The 20,369-nt window shown below is 46.7% G+C and overlaps 1 protein-coding gene and 2 long non-coding RNA genes across 3 annotated transcripts; 2 read left to right on the top strand and 1 right to left on the bottom strand.

Annotated features, from left to right (window-relative positions):
• Positions 1-214: 214 nt before the first annotated feature.
• LOC135307112 (uncharacterized) lies at positions 215-1,552 on the top strand. Its single transcript, XR_010367843.1, has 2 exons — positions 215-764; positions 1,274-1,552. It is a non-coding gene; the product is annotated as an uncharacterized LOC135307112 (long non-coding RNA).
• A 1,710-nt stretch (positions 1,553-3,262) lies between these two features.
• LOC135307596 (complex I assembly factor ACAD9, mitochondrial-like) lies at positions 3,263-14,560 on the bottom strand. The gene is made up of 16 exons (XM_064432007.1): positions 14,459-14,560; positions 14,184-14,290; positions 13,369-13,469; positions 12,630-12,708; positions 11,549-11,723; positions 10,877-10,950; positions 9,580-9,655; positions 8,820-8,890; positions 8,370-8,489; positions 7,616-7,744; positions 6,783-6,862; positions 6,167-6,293; positions 5,386-5,463; positions 4,771-4,899; positions 3,957-4,029; positions 3,263-3,506 (listed from the first exon to the last, which is right to left on the bottom strand). The coding sequence occupies exons 1-16, from the start codon at positions 14,478-14,480 to the stop codon at positions 3,406-3,408; spliced, it is 1,542 nt and encodes a 513-aa protein (XP_064288077.1). The 5' UTR covers positions 14,481-14,560; the 3' UTR covers positions 3,263-3,405.
• A 3,226-nt stretch (positions 14,561-17,786) lies between these two features.
• Positions 17,787-20,127, top strand: LOC135307594 (uncharacterized). Its single transcript, XR_010368309.1, has 2 exons — positions 17,787-19,088; positions 19,857-20,127. It is a non-coding gene; the product is annotated as an uncharacterized LOC135307594 (long non-coding RNA).
• Positions 20,128-20,369: the final 242 nt, after the last annotated feature.

Raw genomic sequence — 20,369 nt, 5'->3', positions numbered from 1 at the left:
TGTGGGATCCATTCCTGGGAAACAGAAATATTTCTCTTAAGGTCCTCCAAGAAGGAAGAAGAAACCTATAGGAGCTAGTACATCCCTGGAGGAATCCAAACATCTGGAAAAAATCCTGAGTGGTGTGGACAGCCAGCGTGGTGGGTGCATTTCCCTCATGCTTCCCCTGGGACTCAGCAGCCGGGGGCATTGGCTGCACATCTGGACACGCCATGGCAGGCACAGTGGGAAGGCATCCATGCATCACAGGCCATGCACACCCTAAGATCCCCTGCAATTTCCCAGTCTCTGCGCACATCTGGAGGGGCCGCTCTGTGCAGGAGGGAGGGCCCTGGAGCAGCTCCAAAATGCTGGCCATTTTCCTTCTCCTTATCCATGTCTTCAACAAGTGTTGCCTGGAGCAGAATGGCACAGCACAGAGGAATTACGGTGTGCAGGCTCAGGGGTTCGGGTACTGAGCAGGCCTGTGCCAAAGGGCAGCAAGGTGCCTGCAGGCCCCAGCTCTGGGGGAAACAGAGAACATCCTGCCTGTATCCACCGTGCTGCCAGCTCAGCAGTGCAGCACAGCACGGGCTCACGCTCCCCATTGCTCCCACAGATGCAGCCAGCACCTCAACACATTCTGACATCATCTGGAAAAGCATGAGAAGAGTTTTCTGCTGGGGAACACCTTGTTTGATTAAGTTGATGGCCATTGTGGCTGGTGCGGCACTGTGCCTGATGATGTGCTGTGCAGCAATCTGGTATTGCTGGAAGAGAAAATCGTGAGTGTTTTGCGATTCTCTGCCTCAAACAGCTTCCTTTAAATGCTGCTCATAGTCAGGGAACATGCCCAGAGAGTCTCCAGTGGAGCTGTGGCCAGTCCATGATTCTACAAATAGCTCTGCGGAGCTTCCATTGGCCTCTCAATTGCTGGGCCTTGTCCTTGGGGCCCTCTGGGGCAGCAGCCAGAGCTGGCTCCCACTGAGGCTGCCTGGCCAAGAGCAGCCCCAGGGGCACGGGGCAGAGGCAGAGGGAGGTGGGGAGGAGAAAGAGTAGGGCCGAGGTTGCCCTTGAAAGGCAGAGGCGCTCTGGGGCCCGCTCCTGGCCAGGGACCCTGCCCAGAGCCGTGCCCTGCTGGCCGGGGCCTTGAGGGGCAGCTGTCCAGCTGGGCCCAGCTGTGCCAGCAGCTCCAGCCGTGCTGGGGAGCCTTGCCAGCTCTGGGCCCTGCTGTGCAGGAGGCTCCCTGTGTGCCACTGGCAGCTGGGGCCTCAGCCACCTCCTCTCTTCACAGGTGCTCCTGTGCATCTTCAGAAAATTATCCTAAAAATAGAGACAACGACAACTTGACAATATAACCCAGCTCTTCACTTCTGCCCCTATCTGCCCTGCCGTGGCTGCACCACCATAATGAAGGCATCCCCAAATCCATCCCTCCTCAACGAGACCCTCTGCCCCGGAGTCCCCTGGTCCTGTTCCCCGGCCAGGACTGAAGGTGGGCAGCCCTTGTCTGGCAGGGCAGGGCTTGGCCCCTATTTTATGTTTAAATAAAGAAATAGAGTTTTCACAGCTATGTCCATGTGGTAGCACCAGCAAAGCCCCCCCGGCACCAGCACTGACTGAGCTCCATGCCCAGGAGCAGCCGTGGAAGGCCACGGTGTGGGCAGGCAGGAGCCAGGCAGGGGCTGCTGTGCCCAGCGCAGGGCCCCGAGGGGAAGGGGGAGCCCATGCTGAGCGTCCCTGGGCTGAGGGCAAATTTCCTTCCGGGGGATCATCTGGGCCTGGACCTTACGAGGCACAAAGGGATATTTTGGGGTCCCTGCAGAGGCGTGCAGGGATCTCTCATGAGGCACAAAGGAGTATTGATGGCCTCTCCTAAGGTGTGCAGGGATCCCTCATGCGGTGGGCAGTAGGGTTAAATTTGAGGGGGTTTTTTACTCTTCTCAGCACAGCACAGGGACACTTGGCCGAGGTTTTGCCAAGCTGGGAGAAAGCCTCTTGCAAAGGCTTGGGCCCAGCCTGTGGGCACAGCGGGCAGGCGCAGCCCATCCCCTGGGCCAGGCCGGGCTGCTCAGGCCGGGCCGGGCCAGGCTCGGGCGCCGGCAGGGAAGGGCCACGGCCCTGGGCTCTGCTGAGGCTGCTGAGCTCCGGCCTGCCCTGTGCTGCAGCCCAACACATTGACAGCCATGGCCGTGCCCTGGGCCACCGCAGGCACCCGGGGCTACAGCTGAGGCCGCGCCTTCTCCCACTGAAGGGAGGCTGGCTCTGTTCCCTCGCAGGGCACAGCTTAGCTCCCAGCACCTTTGTGAACCTGCCTGCCGGGGAAGTGCTGGGGGGCAGAGAGTTCCAACCCTTCTCACTGGGAAGTGTGTCTGATTTTTTTCCCTCTAAATTTGTGTCCTGGCAGAGGGTTAAGTTTGCTTGCTCTCAGTAGGGCGCTTTTCTTCTTGGCAATCAGTGGGGCTTCAATGCAGCCAGGGTTGAAGGAGGATCTCTGGCCGCTTGGGCTGTGGTTGTGGGACTGGCTTCAGCCTTCCTTTGGCTGTGATTTGCACCGGTGCTTGTGCAGGCATTTTACAGTAACTGGCTTCAGTTCTTTCCTCTTGCCCCCAAAAACCGAGAATAAACCTGTTTAGCACCAATGTTTGGGCTCCTAAACAGAACTGTTCTCATTCTACGAGTGTCACAGACACATTTTATGAAAAATCCTTTTTCCAGGGTCTTTTCTCCTGTGAAGCTGGGAAGCTTCAGCTTCTCCATGTTTTGTTGCTTTGGAATGTGATTTGGAGAATTGTTACCCAGCATGTGAAATTGTTTTTACTTGATGAGCAATGACAGCCACCTGTGTTAAAGCTGTGAACAGTCACAAGATTTGTTATTCATTCCTTTGCTTTCCCTTCCAGCTTTTTGATGAATTCTTTCTCTCTATTTAGTATAGTTGTAGTGTAGTACTTTAATATAATATCCTCATATATCAGCCTTCTGAAACATGGAGTCAAGATTCTCATCTCTTCCCTCATCCTGGAATCCTCAAACACAGGTATACCCAAGTCTTTCAGGCTTGCTCAGTGAATGAGCAGCTGATTGAAGTACAAAAATACTGAGAAACCCCACAGTCCCTTCCTAGGAAGAAACATCTCCCCATCTAAACCTCACCTGTCTTTATCCAGTTACAGGGGAAACAGACATATATATATATATATATATATATATATATGTATGTCTGTAATAAAATAACTTCAGCTTTAAATGAAATCTCTGTATTTATCCTTTTCCTATGAAATTTTGGTTAGAAAGAAGTTTTATTTTACACAGTTACATTTAGTAAAGACATTAAATAACAGATGCTTTTAAGATGCCAAATACTGGAACTGCAGCAAATTCCTCCCTGACTGACATTCATGAGTGCCTGCTCTCAGGGAGGAATCAGAAGGTCCTGTCCAGAGGGTGAGAGCAGATGTATGCCCTCTTCTCCAGGATCTGCTTTGCAGCTTTTTTAATGGAATCATCCAGGTTTTCATCAGCATCTGTGGAGAAAGAGAGAAAAGTCAACTAAGGGACCACAAAGAGCTGTTGTAAATTTCTTTCAAGAAGTGTTTTTGAACACAAATGCAAGAGTGTGAGGGCCAGGAAGAAACTGAACATTCTCTATTGAAAAAGATTGGTTATTACAGACTGAGCTTCAGAGACCCAATGCCCAGCTGGTCAGTACTTCCCAAAGAGTCCAAATCCCTCATTTCTATCAGCTACTTGTCAGAAGTATATACATGAAATGTAGATATTATATTCCTCAATAAGGAACTCTTGCAGTTGGCTTTAGCTATGAAGTGAAGAGACTCTTTTCAACAGGTTCCAGCTCTGCTGCTTGTTTCAATTAAAAGCGGAGCCAAACTCTTCTGTTGGTCACATCAAACTCACCTTTTTTTGATTACAGTCTGAAAGACAGAAGAGCGTAAGAACTATTTTATAGTACTTACATTTTTCTAATTGAGCCATGGCATAATTATTCTTGAAATAGGCTTCTGTGCAGAAGATATTTGTAAGAAGCACCTGGAAAAGGAGTAAAACTGAGTTTAAAAATAGTGAATGAATTTCATAACAAAAACCATGTAGTAAGAATACAGTAATTGAAACATCTCAAAGCTCTTTGATGATGGTGCCCTGAACCCCAGTCATGTGCAGTGCAGCCTCAGCTGTCCCTTTGAGGCCAGAGAACTGCCAAGGCTCAGGGCTGGGATGAGCCTTCGCCCAAAAGCTACTCCAAGACTGATTGGGAATCAATCCAGAGCAGGGCTCACACAAAGAGCAAAGTCTCAAGGCCAAAGCCAAACCTTCATCACGTTGGATTTGTTTTCACACTGATCTGGAGCAAATTTTTCTTGTGCTGCAACACCACTGTTACCATGAAACTTTACATGAGCTACTAAATAAGCACTGTCCTGTCCTGACCTGAGCTGTGCTGCCCAAATACTGTTGTGCTTATGTGTTTTTATTAATGATTATATGGAAAGAGCTTGGGAAGAACTGCATGGTGTTAACAGATTTGAGAGAACGTGCAGAGTTGTGGTGAGGTTCTAAATGTCTGTGTATGTGTTAAAGAAGTATTTTAAACATGTTGAAAGTGTGCAGCTCAACAAGCAGAGCCCCTGAGAGGCTCCTGCACTCTGGCAGGTTTAGCCACGTTCTGCTGCACTTTTATGGGAGAGTTTGCTGTAATTCCCCAGAGATGCAGCCTGCCTGCTGCCAGGAGCACAGCCTGAGTGGGAATGGTTGGTGCTGAGGGACACTCACCTCGTGGTCATGGTTCCTGAGCCCGATGCTGATGGAGCGGCTGGCCCGGGAGATGGCTGCAGTCATTGCATACAAATTAATCACCACATCTGCCACTCTCTTCAGCACCAGCTGCTCATCCACTATTGTCTGGGAGAGAGAAAATCATTATCTGCTTGTGGTTTGCCAATTTAAAACTTTAACCAAATATCACTGTCCATACTTCATGTTTAGGTCCAGCTTTATTTCGCATAAACCCGTTCTAGCCTAGGTCAGAAATTATCATTGTTAGTTTTGGGTTTACTAAGCTGCACCTTTTAAATTCTACTTGTAAAATTGTAATATTGATGTGTGCCTTAAACCACTTTGTTAAATGCCTGTAGCAGCAGGATTTGTGCTTACACAAGAAGAAAACAACCAATTCACTGAGGGTGCTGGTACTTTGGTTTTGGTTCTAACAATGTAACTTGCCCATTACACTGAGTACCTAATGTCAGTGTGTTTTCTCACACCCAGTGAGAAGGTGTCATGTGAAGGAAGTGCTGGTCCTGCCACACTCAGTCCCCTGCAGGTTCCAGTGGGGCCCTGAGGATAAACTATTCAGTAACAAAGACAACAGACAAAATAAGTAGTTACCTTGCCAAACCTACTTAGCAGGCCCCTGACTGTAGTTCCAAAATAATAAACGTTTTCTTCAAGTTTCTTGGCATTCTCCTATAAAACAAAACACAAAATAGAACAATTTGAGTAGTCTTATAACAGAAAAGCAACATACCCCCACCCCCTTTAAAGAGGATACTGGATTTTCTCTTTTTTAACATTCATCCACCTTGCTGCTAAAAGCCAGACAGGCACATTTCTTTCTCTCAAAGATCCATTACAATTTTCTGGAGTTTACTCTCAGTAACTTTTAGTATAGGCTTATGATAACAAAAGTAACTAACAGAACGCCCCATGAAAAATATACCTTATCTTTTTCCTATTAACAGAACATTCATTTTTGGTCATAAAAACCTTTTCCTAAGTGATTAAGCAAGTATGTGTATGTGTAATTCACAGTCATTCTGACCTGAAACTCTGTTCCAATTAAACAGGAAAAACTCCTGTTTTGTAACTAACCTTATAACAAAGGGCAGCTATTAAAAACGCTTTCATATGGTGAAGGCTCAATTTATACAAATTATCCAAATGGATCTAAAACTGGATTTGGTATAAACACAGGCTTAGAGCAGCCTTCATCCTCCCTTGATACCTGGACAATAACTGTAACTTCTTACCCTGTCATGGTGCCAACATCTGCTTACCCTGGAAAATCTCACTGCCCCTAGGTATACATTTTGGTTTGCAAAAACAGGAGATGAAATTGTGGCAAGCAGCAAAGGGAACAAACACAAGAGCTCAGCAGAGAGGCCCTTACCTGGAGGCTGGGATGCACCACCCCACTGTCACCTACAAGCCCCAGATCCACCTTCCTGCCCAGGGTGTCCTGTAACCTGGTCAGGAACTCCCCCAGCGCCACTCCCACGTTTCCTTTCTTGATTGCTCTGAAATGTTGGGGAAAGAATGGCTGTTAAAAAAAATTCCAAGAGGTTCAGACACAACCAGTTGGAATTCCAAATACTTTAGCACCAAGTCCTGATCCACTGCTGTGAAGTCTGGAGAACAACTGTGGAGCCTTAAGAGTCATCAGCTGCTCTCCAAGACACCCACAAGGAATTCCAGAGACCAGTACTCAATATGCACAATGCAGCTGTTGTGTCAATACAACTTCATTCAGATACAAAATATTAATTCCTGGTCTTGAAAGAAATAATTACAGCTTGTGTAAAAGTCCAAGATAAAATGCATTAAATACTACAATTCCTAAATCTATGAACCATCCCATTAAAAACACAGAGTCCCTGTAACAGTGAACTTTTACAGACAATAAATAGAAATACTGCAGGTATTCCCTGCAGTTTGTCCTCTTATCTATAAAGTTATCTGATTCTGTTTAGTTTATTTAAAACTATTAAGAATAAATAAGAACATACTTAATTTTGTCAGTTAAGATCTTCCCTGCATGCTGCATCCCTGTCAGTGCAATGTACATTCTCAGGATTTCATTGGTGCCCTGGAAAAAGCAGAAGAGAAAGTGAGAAGGTGGGTAACCAGAGTTTACAATAGTGTTTTCCAAGCAGGTCTGTTGTGCCCCTGTGCTCTTCCCACTGCTCCAGTATCACATGATGACTCTCCCCACACATAAACTGCCGCCTTTTGCTTTATCTCAGTTTTAATTCTGATTTCATGGGGCATTGCAGAAGTTGAGCCCCTCATCATTAAACACACAAATATACCCCAATGTAAAAGAAAACAGACAAAATGCATTTTGATTAAAAATGCTCTGCACTGTTCCAGTGAAGGAATATTTGAATAGTTGTAGAACTGCTCAAAATGAGCTGAGTTAAAATCAAGTCTGACAGTGACTCTGATGTGCACATGATGGGTCACTGACAATCCAGCTTGGAAAGAGAACAAGCTTCAGAACCAACCTTTCTTTTAATTTAAATAGCCATCAATAAGTTAATTAAATGTCTAAGTTGATCTTTTATGAGTTTCTCTGCTTCTCTCGTGAGAAGCACACAAGAGGAAAGGTTACTGCTGTAACTCACACTGTGGTCAGTCTGTAAAAGCCATCATAGCTTATTTTATTATAGGGAACTACTATTGATATTCCAAAGAAAACAAGGTTAGTCCTGCAGTTTTACTGTTAGAGACTTTGCAGCTGAAGGAACAAGATCCTGGTCAATCAAACCTTCAGGTTTCTACTCCCCTTTATAGGAGGTGTGAACTGCAGTTTGCAGAAAAAGGGGATCCTGGTACTTGCCTCAAAGATGAGCAGGATCCTGGTGTCTCTGAGGTAGCGTTCATAAGGATAATCCTTCATGTAGCCAAGGCCTCCAAGGATCTGCAGAGCCTCACTCACACATGCCCAGGCACCTTCAGAGCTGAACACCTGCCATGGAACAGGGTTTGATCAGCAGAGAGTAGATAATAAATCAGCAATAAACACAGGATGCCCTGCTCTGGGGTTGTATCCACAGGACACTGCTGCAGCGTTTTCTGTGTGTTACACCGGTCCTGGAGCAGTATCCCTGTGGCTCAGGGGTTTGTCAAATTTAGTGATGCAATGCACAGGGCACTCTCCACATTCCAGGGACAGGGGCAGCCCCACACAGGGAGAGCAGCTGCAGCTGCTTGGCTGGAGCCCAGAGCAGGAGTTTTCTGCAGTGACCATGAGGGACACCCTGACAGCCACAGCCTGGATATTCCACAGGGTTTGTTGTGCCATCAGCTCCCTGGGAAAGCTGGCACAGCAGCAGCTTGGCCAGGATGGCAGCTGGAGTGTGACTGAGTGTCCCAGTGCTCATGTGAGGCCTCCTCAGACGCCAGCTCAGCGGCTGTGACATTCTCAACCTGTTCCCTGCAGGTTTTATTTTGCACGAGTCTGAGCTTGTGGGGTACAGACAGAACAGTATCTGTCATTCCACCTGGCTGCAGTGCTTCTCTCCTCTAAATGCAGCCCTGAGTTCTCAGCCCTCTGCAGGCTGAACACTGAGCCTTTTCCCAGCCCTGGTTACCTTGACCATGGCAGCCTCGACGGAGCAGTCAGGGAAGCCTGGCCTGTCCATCATCCCTGCAGTCAGATAAGCCATGCTCTCCATCACGTAGGCTTTCACAGCCATCAAACAAAACTTCTCCTGCCACACAGCAACAGGAGGAATCGTACAGAAATTCAGATGCAAAAGTCCACAATCAACCCTCAAACTTAAAAAGACCTGCAGTTCTTATATGTTTTACATCATCAAATTAATCAATCAATAAAAAGTACCACTTTGAAACAACAATAAATAAAAAATACTTTTATACATTTATCATTCTGGACATTTAAAAGATCAGTGTACAGAAGTCAGCACCAGGTTCACACAAATTTCTAGCAAATCCTTTAAACCAGTACAGCCAAAATACACCCAATGCAATCTATGTCCTGGCACTTCGCACAGAGATTTAGGTGTTTCATGTTTTGTTACCTGAATTAATCCAAACTGGCTGAGTTTCTTATTGAATTGTTTCCTGGTGCAAGCATACTCTGATGTCAGTTCTTCAAAGAAAGAAAAACAAGTCATTCTCAGAAGGGCTGTGACAGACCATTCCAGCAGCTGGTGTCCTTCCCTGGGCGGTGACATTCCAGTCTGTGCCCAGGAGCCCCCTGGCTGTTCCAGAAGCAGCACTTTGTGAAAATCACCCTCACACTGATGTTGTTGACCAAGTGTGGGACCAGCCTGTCAAAGGCTTTTGAACCAGAGGTATGAACCTGTACTCTTAAGAGAAGTGATCAGGTTTGGTGCTAATTGGTTAGAGAGACTTCTGTTACTGTTTTGGCTAATAATTGGCAGAAAGCAGTTTTAGCCCTAGTTACTGTGTGCAGCTTTGAGCCAGTTATTCAGGTGGGAGGTTCCAGGGGAGATTACACCTTCTAAAATCAATAGTACAGAGGTTTTTTTGTTGGGAATAACATTTTACCTCAGGGAAGTCCAACAGAGGCAATAACCTCCCACTCTATGAACTGAATCTACACTGTACAAAAGGAAAAAGACCTTTATTTCAAAACCTCTGCAAGCAGGCTTTTAATTTAATTTTTCAAAACCATATTTTCGTGTTTTAAAGATATCAAAGCCTGTTATGACAAGGTCAAGACTCCTGCTCCCACTCTGAATGTCTTGCATGATCTGCCTCAGGCAGAGCAGTTTCTGCTGGCACCCAGCCATGCAGAGCTCCCAATTCACCCACCTATCAACTTCTTAATCATTCCAGCAGATGCACTGCCCATGCTAAATCTTCCACTGTTGAGGATATTCATGGCAACCTGTGAAGAAACAGATGGGGTTTAGGCCACATTCTCCTTAGGTCACTGCTTCCTGCTTCTGTGTTCCCTGGATTTCACTCCTCACTGGGACACACTGCCAGTCCTGGAGAGTGCCCTCACATCAGCCACCACAGCTCTCAGCATCCCAAGGAATATGCTTCAAAACTGGGCTTTTCCTGCCACCCATTACATCCAATTTTGTATCTGAAGTAGATGATCCGGTGACTTGGAAATAATCTCTAATTAGATGAAGGTAAAATGTAGATAAAAATGCATTTATCTGCAGCTGGTAAACAACATTCCAGCTGGACAGCACGGCTCCAGTTTATCAGATGAAGAAAACCACAGTATTTCTCCTTGCAGCTGACCTGTGATGGCTGCTCTCTGCCTCAGGTGGCTTTCAGCAACACATCACAGAAGGGATAAGAAAGGAGGTATAGAAATGAAATACAGACCAATAACGTAAAAAAAATAGATTTTGGAGTCTGGTGTCTGTAGTGTTGTTTCTCAACATGGGTGACTCATGTCAAAGCCTGTTAGGAAAGAAGTCACTGTCCTACATTTTAACTTGTCAGGAAGGCACCATAACAATCTTCTTTTAATCTCTACTACATTAAGGAAAATAATTTCTTTTAGCACTTAGGCCTGGACTTGCCTGCTACAGCAGGAATAAGAAATGGAGAAGGAGTAAGAGCAGGTTAGCAACTCCCCAGGTCACACTCTCAGAGAAAGGTTACACAGCAAGGCCACCTGTGGTTTTCTCTCCTGGGGTCCTGCCAGCATTTCCCTGTGCAACAGGGCAGCCCTGGAGAAGCACCTGACAGCCAGGGCACCTTGGAGCTGGGCATGCCTCCAGCACTCCCTGTGACATCCACACAGCCTGTGCCAGGGTGTCTCCCTTCCCACATTCTGCTCTGGAACCAGCAGAGGACATGTCCCCCATTCAGGGCAGAAGGGCAGCTGAAGTCACTCCCTCTTCTGAGGGGACACCACAACAAACAACCAAAAGCCCAACAAGAAGAGAAGAAACACAGAAATCTGAGATGATGGCACACTGTGCACTGTCCAGTGACACCAATTTACAGATCAATGGGGGAATCTCTCCTCCTGTACCCTAGAGTGTGGCAGTGCTCACACCACCCACAAGGAAACTTCAGCACGGGAGGAAACAGCCTCCTTCAGACTTCTATAAATCACCAGTAGTTATTCTCCACTGCTTACCTTAAATCCCCCTCCAACTTCTCCAATTACATTCTCTATAGGCACTTTGGTGTTTTCAAAATGTACTTCACAGGCTGAAACACAGAATTAACACTTGATCAAATATGACACAGAAATACTTAAAAGACATTCAGGAACTTAAGTCAGTATTTGTAGCAGGAAATGAAGTCTTCCTAATGCATTGTTTATGACAGAATTATACATGCTTCGCCAAAGAAGTGAGAATTTGGGAAAAGGCTGTAGTTGACATCAGTTATTGATGTAAAATATTTAAAATATTATGAATATACACTGTGTAAACAGAGAACTACAGTTTGGTCTTTATTTCTAGTTCTAAGGAACTGACTGAACAGTCACCAAGATGGTGAAAAGATGCAATCATTACAAAGCTTAGAAGAGCTGAAGAACGTGGACTTCTAGATTAAACCTACTGGCCACTGAGTCTCCTGAATGATTTCTTTCACTGCACAGTGAATGAACTCCACAAATTGGATTTCTTATTTCAGACCCTGCGTCAGGAAGGGCTCCTGGGAAAAGCCAGCTAAAGAAACATGAAACTTATACTGTAACATGGAATACGTATTGATTTGCCCCTGAATTCAGATGATCCAACCAAAATAAAACCTTAAACTATGAAAACAAGTTCTGCTAACAGTTTTAGGTGGCTCTTACTGTTGGAGCCTCGAATGCCCAGTTTATCCTCGGGTTTCCCATGGGTGACGCCCCCGAAGTCCCGCTCCACGATGAAAGCAGTGATTTTATCCTTCACCTGCCCGTCCTTGTCCACAATCTCTGTCCTGGCAAACACTGTGAAAATACTGGCCAGGCCACCATTGGAGATCCAGACCTGTTTTGAGAGAGGGAAGATGTGTAAGAAAGGTAAATGTGCTGATTTTGTGGGCACAGCCCTCCAGGGTTTTGTAACAGGCTGGGAAAAGAACAGAGTGCTGAAAAATTGCTGTTCCTTCCCTTCAGTTCTAATGAGGGTCTGCTCCCAGGGAGAGCACATTTCTGAGGAGAGCTGACCACATGTGCTCAGTTTAGAGCAACTTTAAAACCAGAATGTAGTATCAATATGCATTAAATTAAAATCCACAGTGCATTTCCACAAAAGCTGGTCCATCCTGCTGCTGCTGGCACCTGAGAGATACAGGGGCAATGCAGACTGGACAAACCCTGTGGCCAAAAATTAACTCTGATGAGAAATTCTCTGATCAGCCTCTCCCCCAGGGTGGGTCTCTTCACACCACAAATGGATCAACAACTACAGACCAAGTCTGCAACGCATCCAATACTGCTGAAACCAGGACATCTCTGATTTCTTCAAGACTGGCTTTTGTCACGGTTTCTTTTAACAGAAAGGTTCCAGGCAGACCTATTTCTAATTAAATATCAAGTTGTATTTTAAAATCTAGCCTGCAGAATGAAGAGATGTCAAATACAGGTTCAGGTTTCCTTTTACCTAAGCTGTCATGGAAGGGGCTGATTTACTAAGAAACCAACCCGCCCTGAAGCTGAACACACAAATGGCCAACAGAGAAAGAACCCAGGGTAGTTTTCCATTTTCCTTACCAGGAGTTTAATGCAGTAATTCTCTAACAATAATTTTCTAGTCCCTTTGTGCCTAATCTTTTTGACAGGGTCATTCTCCTCTAGCTTGGAAACCTCCCAGTTCCAGACTGATGCAAAAGACAAGAACACTTCCTACATTTGTAAGAAACCCCTTTCCTGTTCCCAGTCTGTGAGTAGGTACCTTGGAGCCATTTAACAGGAAGTGTTTCCCATCTTCACTCAGGGTTGCCCTTGTCTGGATGGATGCAGCATCACTCCCACTAGAAAACAAACAAGTTACTAATGTTTAAAGAAGTAAACACGCTTTAAAAAAACAAAACTGCATATTCCCCCTCTTCCTATTCTGTAAAAAGGAGGGGGTCTCAAATAGCAGTATATAAATTTTAGCTTTTAACTAACAAGGAAGCTCACTAGATTGAACAGTTCTAAAAGTTACCTGAGGGGACATTTCTTCTCATTACCATGTTATCAGGATTATAACCTGACCAGAATGTGTAGAATGCCACAAAAGCAACATTTTGGAGCTACACTTTGAGCTATGTGAACACACAATGAGCCTCTCACTTAAGTGACAACAAAAATTCTTCCTTTTAGTTTTGGTAGCTCCTTCAAAACAGGCTTTTATATTTTGAATAAGAACTGAAAGCATCCCAGAACAGTCACAGCACATTATTTCTGACGTAGCACAAAGCATCCTTTCAAGTAAATGAATTCCTGGGATGAGAACAAGAATCAAGGATTTCATGGACACTGCCAAAAGCAGCATGCTGGGGAAAGAGTAATTGGAGTGTTCCTTGAAATACCAGAACTAAGCCACAGATGTATATACTGAAGCCATGGGCCCCAGATAAAGAAGCCTGAAGGTATGAAGCAATGCAGCTAAGGCAGTGAGCCCCTGTGGGGCTGTGGGGCAGCAGCACCTGCCGGGCTCGGTGAGGCAGAAGGCAGCAATGTGCTCCCCCGAGGCCAGGCGGGGCAGGTACTTGGCCTTCTGCTCCTCGGTGCCAGCAATGAGGATCCCCTGCAGAAACAAGCACAGGAAACTTTGCAGCATCACCCTGTGGGAAAAGAGAGGGAGCTGACAAGCTCCAGCACGTTCAGAAAGCTTCATCTGCAAGTTTTATGGCATAGCAAGAGACAGTTTAATCAACAAGACTGTATTATTTGTCAGTCATTAAAATATTTTTTCATTAGCATTCTCTGCTCAATTCCACAAGGAATCTTCTCTTGCTATAACAAACTGAGTGTGGTTTCAAGCTTCTTTCTGCCATCCACCCAGCACTAAAAAGGTAAATACCTATGGCTATATTCAAGTTCAAAACTGACACACTTTCTCTCAGATGAGTTATCTCCTCTAGGCCCCCCAACATGCAGCCCCAGCCAGCCAAAGTTCCTCTTTTCTGAATTCTTTCCTTCCTCATCACCTGAGCCCCCCTGATACTGCTTCAATTCTATTTATTCTAGGTACTTTAAACAAGTTTAGCCAATTTAAAAAAAAAAACAACTTGGACTCATTCACCTAAGAACAATTATCCTAATAGTAACTTCCTTGTGTACTTCCTATGCAGCCTTTCTGTCTCACACTGAACCAGTGGCAGAGGCTGCTGCAGACACCAACAACCTGATTTATGCTTTGCCAGTAATTCTGATTTGCTCCCCCTAAGCCCCACATTTTTCACTTCACCTTTTCCATGCAATCTGTGCAGAAGCCCTGGCCCCAGAGCAGCAGCATTACCTTCAGCCCAATGGCCTGGTGAGCTGCCAGGGTCACTGCAATGGAGCCATCCAGGGAGCTGATTTCTCCCAGACGTGCATACATGGTGTTTGACAGGCCCAGCCCACCTGGAACAGGCACCAGGTTTTATTTCAGTACATTTTTTGTGCCACTTCCCCGCTCCCCCAAAAATCCATTTCAAGTACAGAAATACAGGAATGTAGCAGCTTTAACTGGAGAGGTACAAAAGCGGCACAAAATGCACCCCTAGATGTTCTTCTGTGGCATTTACTCACCATATTCCTCTGGAATCTGCATGCCAAAGAGACCCAGGTCCTTCAGTCCTTGTAAGGTTTCGGGTGGGATTTTTGCATCTTGATCGATTTTCTTCGAGTCCACTACAAATAGAGAATTTTTTCTCATTTAACACTGTGTTTCTCAGTGCCCAGAGCAGCTGGGAGGCTACAGGATTCCCCCACCAGGGCCACAGTCACTCATGACCCTTCTCATTCCCAGCTTCACAAGAATTTCTTCTTTCTAGCTTCAGCCTGACCATCCTGTTTGTCCTCACCACATATTCAGGAAAAAGACTTGGAAATGGGAAAAATACAGCATTTATTTCATTTTCTCAAACATTTCTACTGGTTCTGCATGCCAGCAGATTCCAAGACTGGAATAAGCAAAGTATTTTCAGGATTCTCTATCTGAACTAAGTCTAGGTCGTGAATACAAGAAAAAAAAAAGTACATAAATGAGGAAATTAGAAAATCTTGTTCTTAGGAGATTTTAGATTCTTGGGGGATTAAGAGAGCTGTTCTGTACCATGGCAGTGAAAACAAACAGGAATCATACTTTCTCCAGACTCCATAATTTGACCCTTTTATTCCTTCCCTAAACATCAGGCTGTTTACTCCATGAACCATGTTCCCCCCCACAGAGCAAAGAGTTAAAAAATGTAATTTGAATAAATCCCTTATTTACTGTCAGTGAGCAACACTACAATTTTACAGTTAAAATCACCTGGATCTCGCCAATTGTGATGTGTGACAATCACTGGCTTCTCCAAACTCCTACAGAGTTTGGAAAACCTCTGTCAATGGGAAGGCTGAGACAGTGCTGTTTAACTGCCCCAGAAATTGCTGTCTGTGCAAACCACTATTCTGCAATTGCTCTGGAATTGGCTTATCCAAGGCAGCACGAATGGAAGGACACCCTGCAATGCTCTCTGGAATGCAGACGGGTAATAAGGCCTTTCCCAAATGGAATTATTACTCTAATACTGAAAAAACAGAAATGCTTTTGATTTTTCATAACTCCTCAACGAGCCAGCATTTCTGAGTATCTCTGCTGCATTTTGCCACGGTCAGTTTTAGCAGAGTAGGACAGCTATAAAGTTCTAGGAACTAGAACTAGGAAAAAAAAAATCACAATGTATGAAGTAGTTAGAAGCACAATTCAGCTGAGCTAAAACCAATTTCAAATCCTATCTTTATCCCAGAATTCTTTTACATCCTTGGTTTTTCCCGTTTTGGAGATTTAATTCTTCTGATCAGCACCCAAATACTTCCCAAAAAAGCCACAAATGGACATGCTACAGAATCAGCATCACTGTGTGAGCAGCAATAAATGCATAAACTAAATTAAATGTTTGAAACACCTTATGGAACTGCTATAGTGAAATAATTTTGTAATCACTAAATCACTTGCATGGATAAAACCACAATAATATACCTTCTTCATTGAAGAACTTTTCAACAGGTCCCACAAACTGGTTGATTTCTGCCAGTTCTTCATTGCTAATTTCTGGGTAAGGAAAAACTTCTTCCTAAAATAGGAGAATAGGAGAATTATTTAATAATTTTTAATACACGAACCATGCAGTTAAAATAAAAATCATGGGAGATATGCCTTGCAAAGACTCTAAAACACTGTGCAAATTAAGAATTGTGGAAAATGTCCCGAAACAGAAATAGGGCTCCACAGGACCCAACTTTATTTCACATCAAAACCAGACCAGAGGGTGTTAACTGAACAACAGAAACATGAGGGAGAAATCAAGAGATCCTTTAAGAACCACGAGGATGCAAAAGTTCTTCATCACCCATGAGTTTTAACCCTATTCAGGGACTGATAAAAATGAGTTTGATGTTTCCAAAGCTCAGCCCATGAGCACTGTCCCTTGCGAACACCCAGCACATTTCACCTGCTAATGCCTCGAGGACAAAGGTGAGTGAGCCCCACCACTCCTTATCATCCCCAGGGTGTTCTGGCCATGAACTGGAAGCAGCACAGCCTGACAGGTTGGAATTGGTAAAAAATACAAACAAGGAACACAAGGAGTGGGAGGCTACGTGAGAAGAACACTTCTAATTTTTACTGCCTTTCCCCTTTTAAACAGAAGAATTTATCTCTGTCCACACAAATCTGTTCATGGTACTCTGAGCAATATATCAGCATCAAAAATTCAGGACCTGTGAAATGTTAGAGGTTTTCAGAAAGCTGCTGTGTTGAAACTTGAGAGAAGAAACACTCCAGACATATCTGTAGAGGGGTTTAACACAGTGGAGCCTGAGTGCTGCCTGTTTTAACACCTTATCTGACAAGCTCTGTTGAAAGAGACTTTATTGCTCAACTTATTTCAGTGGATTTGAATTATTCCTTCTTTCCATTTACTTCACCCTGCAATCTCTGATAAATGCACACTCTAAGCCCTGCAGTAACAAACTCTGCTTAATACAGCGTTCCATCTCAGATTTTAACTTCTTTGTCCAGTGGCATCTCAAGGCACCACAAGAACACCAATCTTTCCTACCAAAACTGTAGGCAGAGATTTACATGAAGCCTCCATCCTTGAAGAACAACCAGAGGACGAAGCGATCCAAGTTCAGCGGCATGCCCAGAGGGGGAGCACGGCGACAGGCAGCGCCCAGGGGACCCGCGGGGCTGGCAGGCACAGGGGCTCTCGGCGTTGTTTGGGTCACTCTGAGCCCCATCGCCTGTTCTGTGTGCAAAGGCTCCCTTCAGTTACCCGGCTGCAGCTGAGGGACACACAGAGCCAGGGCAGGGAGCTCCGCAGGGCTGGACCCGGGGGCTGCGGGGCAGCCGGGCCGGGCCGGGCCCTGCCGAGGGCTCACAGCAACGCCCGCAGCCCGGGCTGGGATGAGCAGCTGGGAAAGGCCCTGGCGCTGCTGCGGACGAGCCCCCGGTGAGTGCCAGCCCCGCTGTCCGCCGGTGAAAGGGCAGCGACCCCCGGGCGCGGCCGGCCCCCACCGCCCCCCGCGGACCCACCTTGCGCAGCGTGCCGAGGAACAGCTCCTTGGCGAAGGCGCGGCGGGGCGCGGCCGTGCGCAGGCCGCGGGGCCGGCCCGGGGCTGGGGCTGGAGCTGGGGCCGGGGCCGGGGCCGGGCGGAGCGCAGGGCCCGCAGCAGCAGCAGCACCGCGCTCATGGCCGCGCTCGGCGCTCCGCTGACGGCACCGCCGAGCGCCCGGCCCCGCCGGGGCGGGGCACGGCCCGCAGCCCCACAGCCCCGCGGCCTCACCGCCTCACGGGGCGGCGCTTCGCTCGCAGGGCCCGCAGTAACGCCGCTCACGGCTTCCTCACGGCTTCCTCACGGCTTCCTCACGGCTTCCTCACGGCTTCCCTGGTGCCCTCCCCTCCCCGGCCCGGCAGCTCTTGCCCGAGCCGCACGGTCCCGCCGAGAAGCAGCTCTTGGTGCAGCCTTTGAATCGCCCTCATGAAGCGAAAGCCGCGGCGCAGGCCAGCCCGCGAGCAGCACCGCAGGCAGGGATCGCTGCTTCCCCTCCTGGAGCTGCGGGACACGCTGGGCTGCAGCGTGGAAATCGCCCCCGAATCTCCTAAATCCAAGCCTGACTCCCCCTCCTCCGTGTGTCGGGAGCCGGGGCAGGATGGTGTGAGCAGCTCCAACCTCCCCTGAGCGGCCCCGCACTCCTGCAGCCCTTCCCGCACATAAACAAGTGTCAAAGACCTGTCTGCTCGCTGTGCCTTGCGAGAGCGCTGCCCTGCACCGAGCATCCCCCTCCTCCTTCACTTCCCCTGCCATCCCTCTGGCAGCGGGTTTTGTCTTTTTTTAAAAACCCAGGTGCCAAACCTGTGTGAAATTACTGATATTCACTGAAATCTGGCTGAGAAGCACTCAGTACGGGAGGTCACGGTCAGTTTTGTGGCACCATCACCCCACAGCCGCTGCCTCACCTGCAGGTGGCTGGGGCTGCTCACCGACACAGAAGGGCTGTTAAAGGCGTGTTGAGCTTCATTTACTCAAGGGTAGAATTAATTTGTTTGAACTGTTTCTTTCAGATAAAATAAGCCCTTTAAAGGCTGCCGCTACTCTGTCATTTTAGGCATGTCCATGTCCACCTGCCTTGACTTTGCTTTGGTCTGTGTGGAACTGCAGAATGTGACAAAATGGCATTTGGAAAAAGAACAAGTAAACACAGGCTTAATGAACTCACTTATTTTGCTTCCTGTACTTATGACTCATAAAATGAAAATCCTTTAATGTTGTAACCCAAATAAATTGCCATGTTGGTTGCCTCTCGACTGTACTGCAAGTAGGGAACAAGAAGGGCTGAGAGTGAGGGATCAGGAAAAGGTAAGGATGTGCTCAGCTCTGATTAAGTAACATTATCCTGCTTCTTTTGGTTTTGAAAGGTGGAAAAGCAAGAGGTGATGTCTAATGCTCCCGGGCAGCAAACAATGGGTGGGGAACGCTGAGCTGGGTGCAGCACTTGGCAGTCTTTGGGGTGCAGTGATGAGGTGCCAGTGCTTGATGGTATGGATAGAAGGGAACACGCCTCAGCCTTGTGACACGTGGGGTTAATGGGGCAGAGCCACACCATGTCCCTCTGAGGGGACCTGGGTGGCACTGCCACAGCAGTGTCACATCCCAGCTCTGGGCAGGAGAGGTAAAAAATGATTAAAAAATTAGTTTTTTATCTTCCTGGGCAGGAGAGGTGCAGGTCCCACAACACCTGCCAGACTGAGTATCAGGAATGAAAGGGTTAAACTGAGGCCACCCTCTCCTGAGACAAGTCAGGCAGGTTCTGGTGATGTAGGGGTGATGTGGCAGCTTGAAAGAAAGGATAAACAGAGCGTGGTACAAACTGCTTGAAGAAAATGATCCAAAGAGTGAAAACAAGGCTGGGCAGTTGGGAAGCACAGGGAAAAGATGCCTCATCATGAAGTCCACAAGAACTGAGGCAGCAGCCAGCACACCCCACCCTGTGTGTTCACTCAGCAAGCATGAGGATGGCATTGTGGGGATATCCTGAATAAATAAACACCTGGGGTTTTCCAGTCACAGGGGGTGATATCACACCCACAGCACGAAACTGCAGGTGGACCATCACTGGCATGGGGAATGCTCTGTCCCTGCGCTGGCACCAGTGGTGCCACACCACAGATCTTCTCCCATCCAGTGCTGTGTGTAACCACAGCTGAAATCACACTGCTGGCAGCTGCAGTTCTCTGCAGAATCCCTCCACCCTGACCTGACACATCTTCAAACTGCCTTGCACAGAACTGCACCATCTACTAAAAAAAAAGTTAAAACAGTATTTTTCTCTTTTGCTTCAGCAATATGCCCAACCTTTTCCTTTCCCCACTTTTATTTATGACTCCTCTCTGCTGTCTCTGCCACTGAGATATTCATCCACGTGTTCCCATCATTTCAGGTTCCCTTCCTGGGCCATCCAATCCCTCAGCTGTTACAGCTCCTCATAACCCACATTTTGTGAACAACCACAACTCCCACAGTGATGTCCATTTCAGCCCATTCCACACAGAAGCGGAAAAATTTCTTCCTGAGAAGGAATTAATGCAAGAGAAGTGGAGATCAGTAAATGACTACAATAAAAATACCCTTCAGCTTTCCTTTTTATTCTTCCATATTTTTCCAGCAGCTGCTTAAAAACTGGTATTCAGCAATAAAATGACCTGATAACATTTAGGTCTTTGAGACATAGATATTTTATTTACTGAAAAAGTGTTACTAAACCACTTTACAAAAACATTCACCAGGCTTTGCAGCATTTCCGGGAAAATGCATACAATTCCTCCTCTCTTTATGCAATCATTGTTTGCTCCTGTTCAAGCTGACAGATGGTATGAAAGTTTTGCACTTGACATCCATAATTGTCTTTCCCACAGGCGTGTGCTCATCGATGATGTGCTCATTGCATCACCTC

The sequence above is a fragment of the Passer domesticus genome, chromosome 9 (genome assembly GCF_036417665.1).
Source record: "Passer domesticus isolate bPasDom1 chromosome 9, bPasDom1.hap1, whole genome shotgun sequence".
NCBI lineage: Eukaryota > Metazoa > Chordata > Aves > Passeriformes > Passeridae > Passer > Passer domesticus.
Note: the sequence above shows the minus strand (reverse complement) of the source record. Positions and strands in the feature narration are given on the sequence as shown.

What these genes read in the sequence shown, in the direction of transcription:
- LOC135307596 (XM_064432007.1), bottom strand. Translation starts at nt 14,480, where the DNA reads ATGCAGATTCCAGAGGAATATG. An exon ending in GGGCATTCGAGGCTCCAACA is followed by an intron (nt 10,951 to 11,548) that starts GTAAGAGCCACC and finishes TCTGTGTTTCAG; the next exon opens with CCTGTGAAGTACATTTTGAA. An exon ending in GGATCCTGCTCATCTTTGAG is followed by an intron (nt 6,863 to 7,615) that starts GCAAGTACCAGG and finishes TGCTTTTTCCAG; the next exon opens with GGCACCAATGAAATCCTGAG.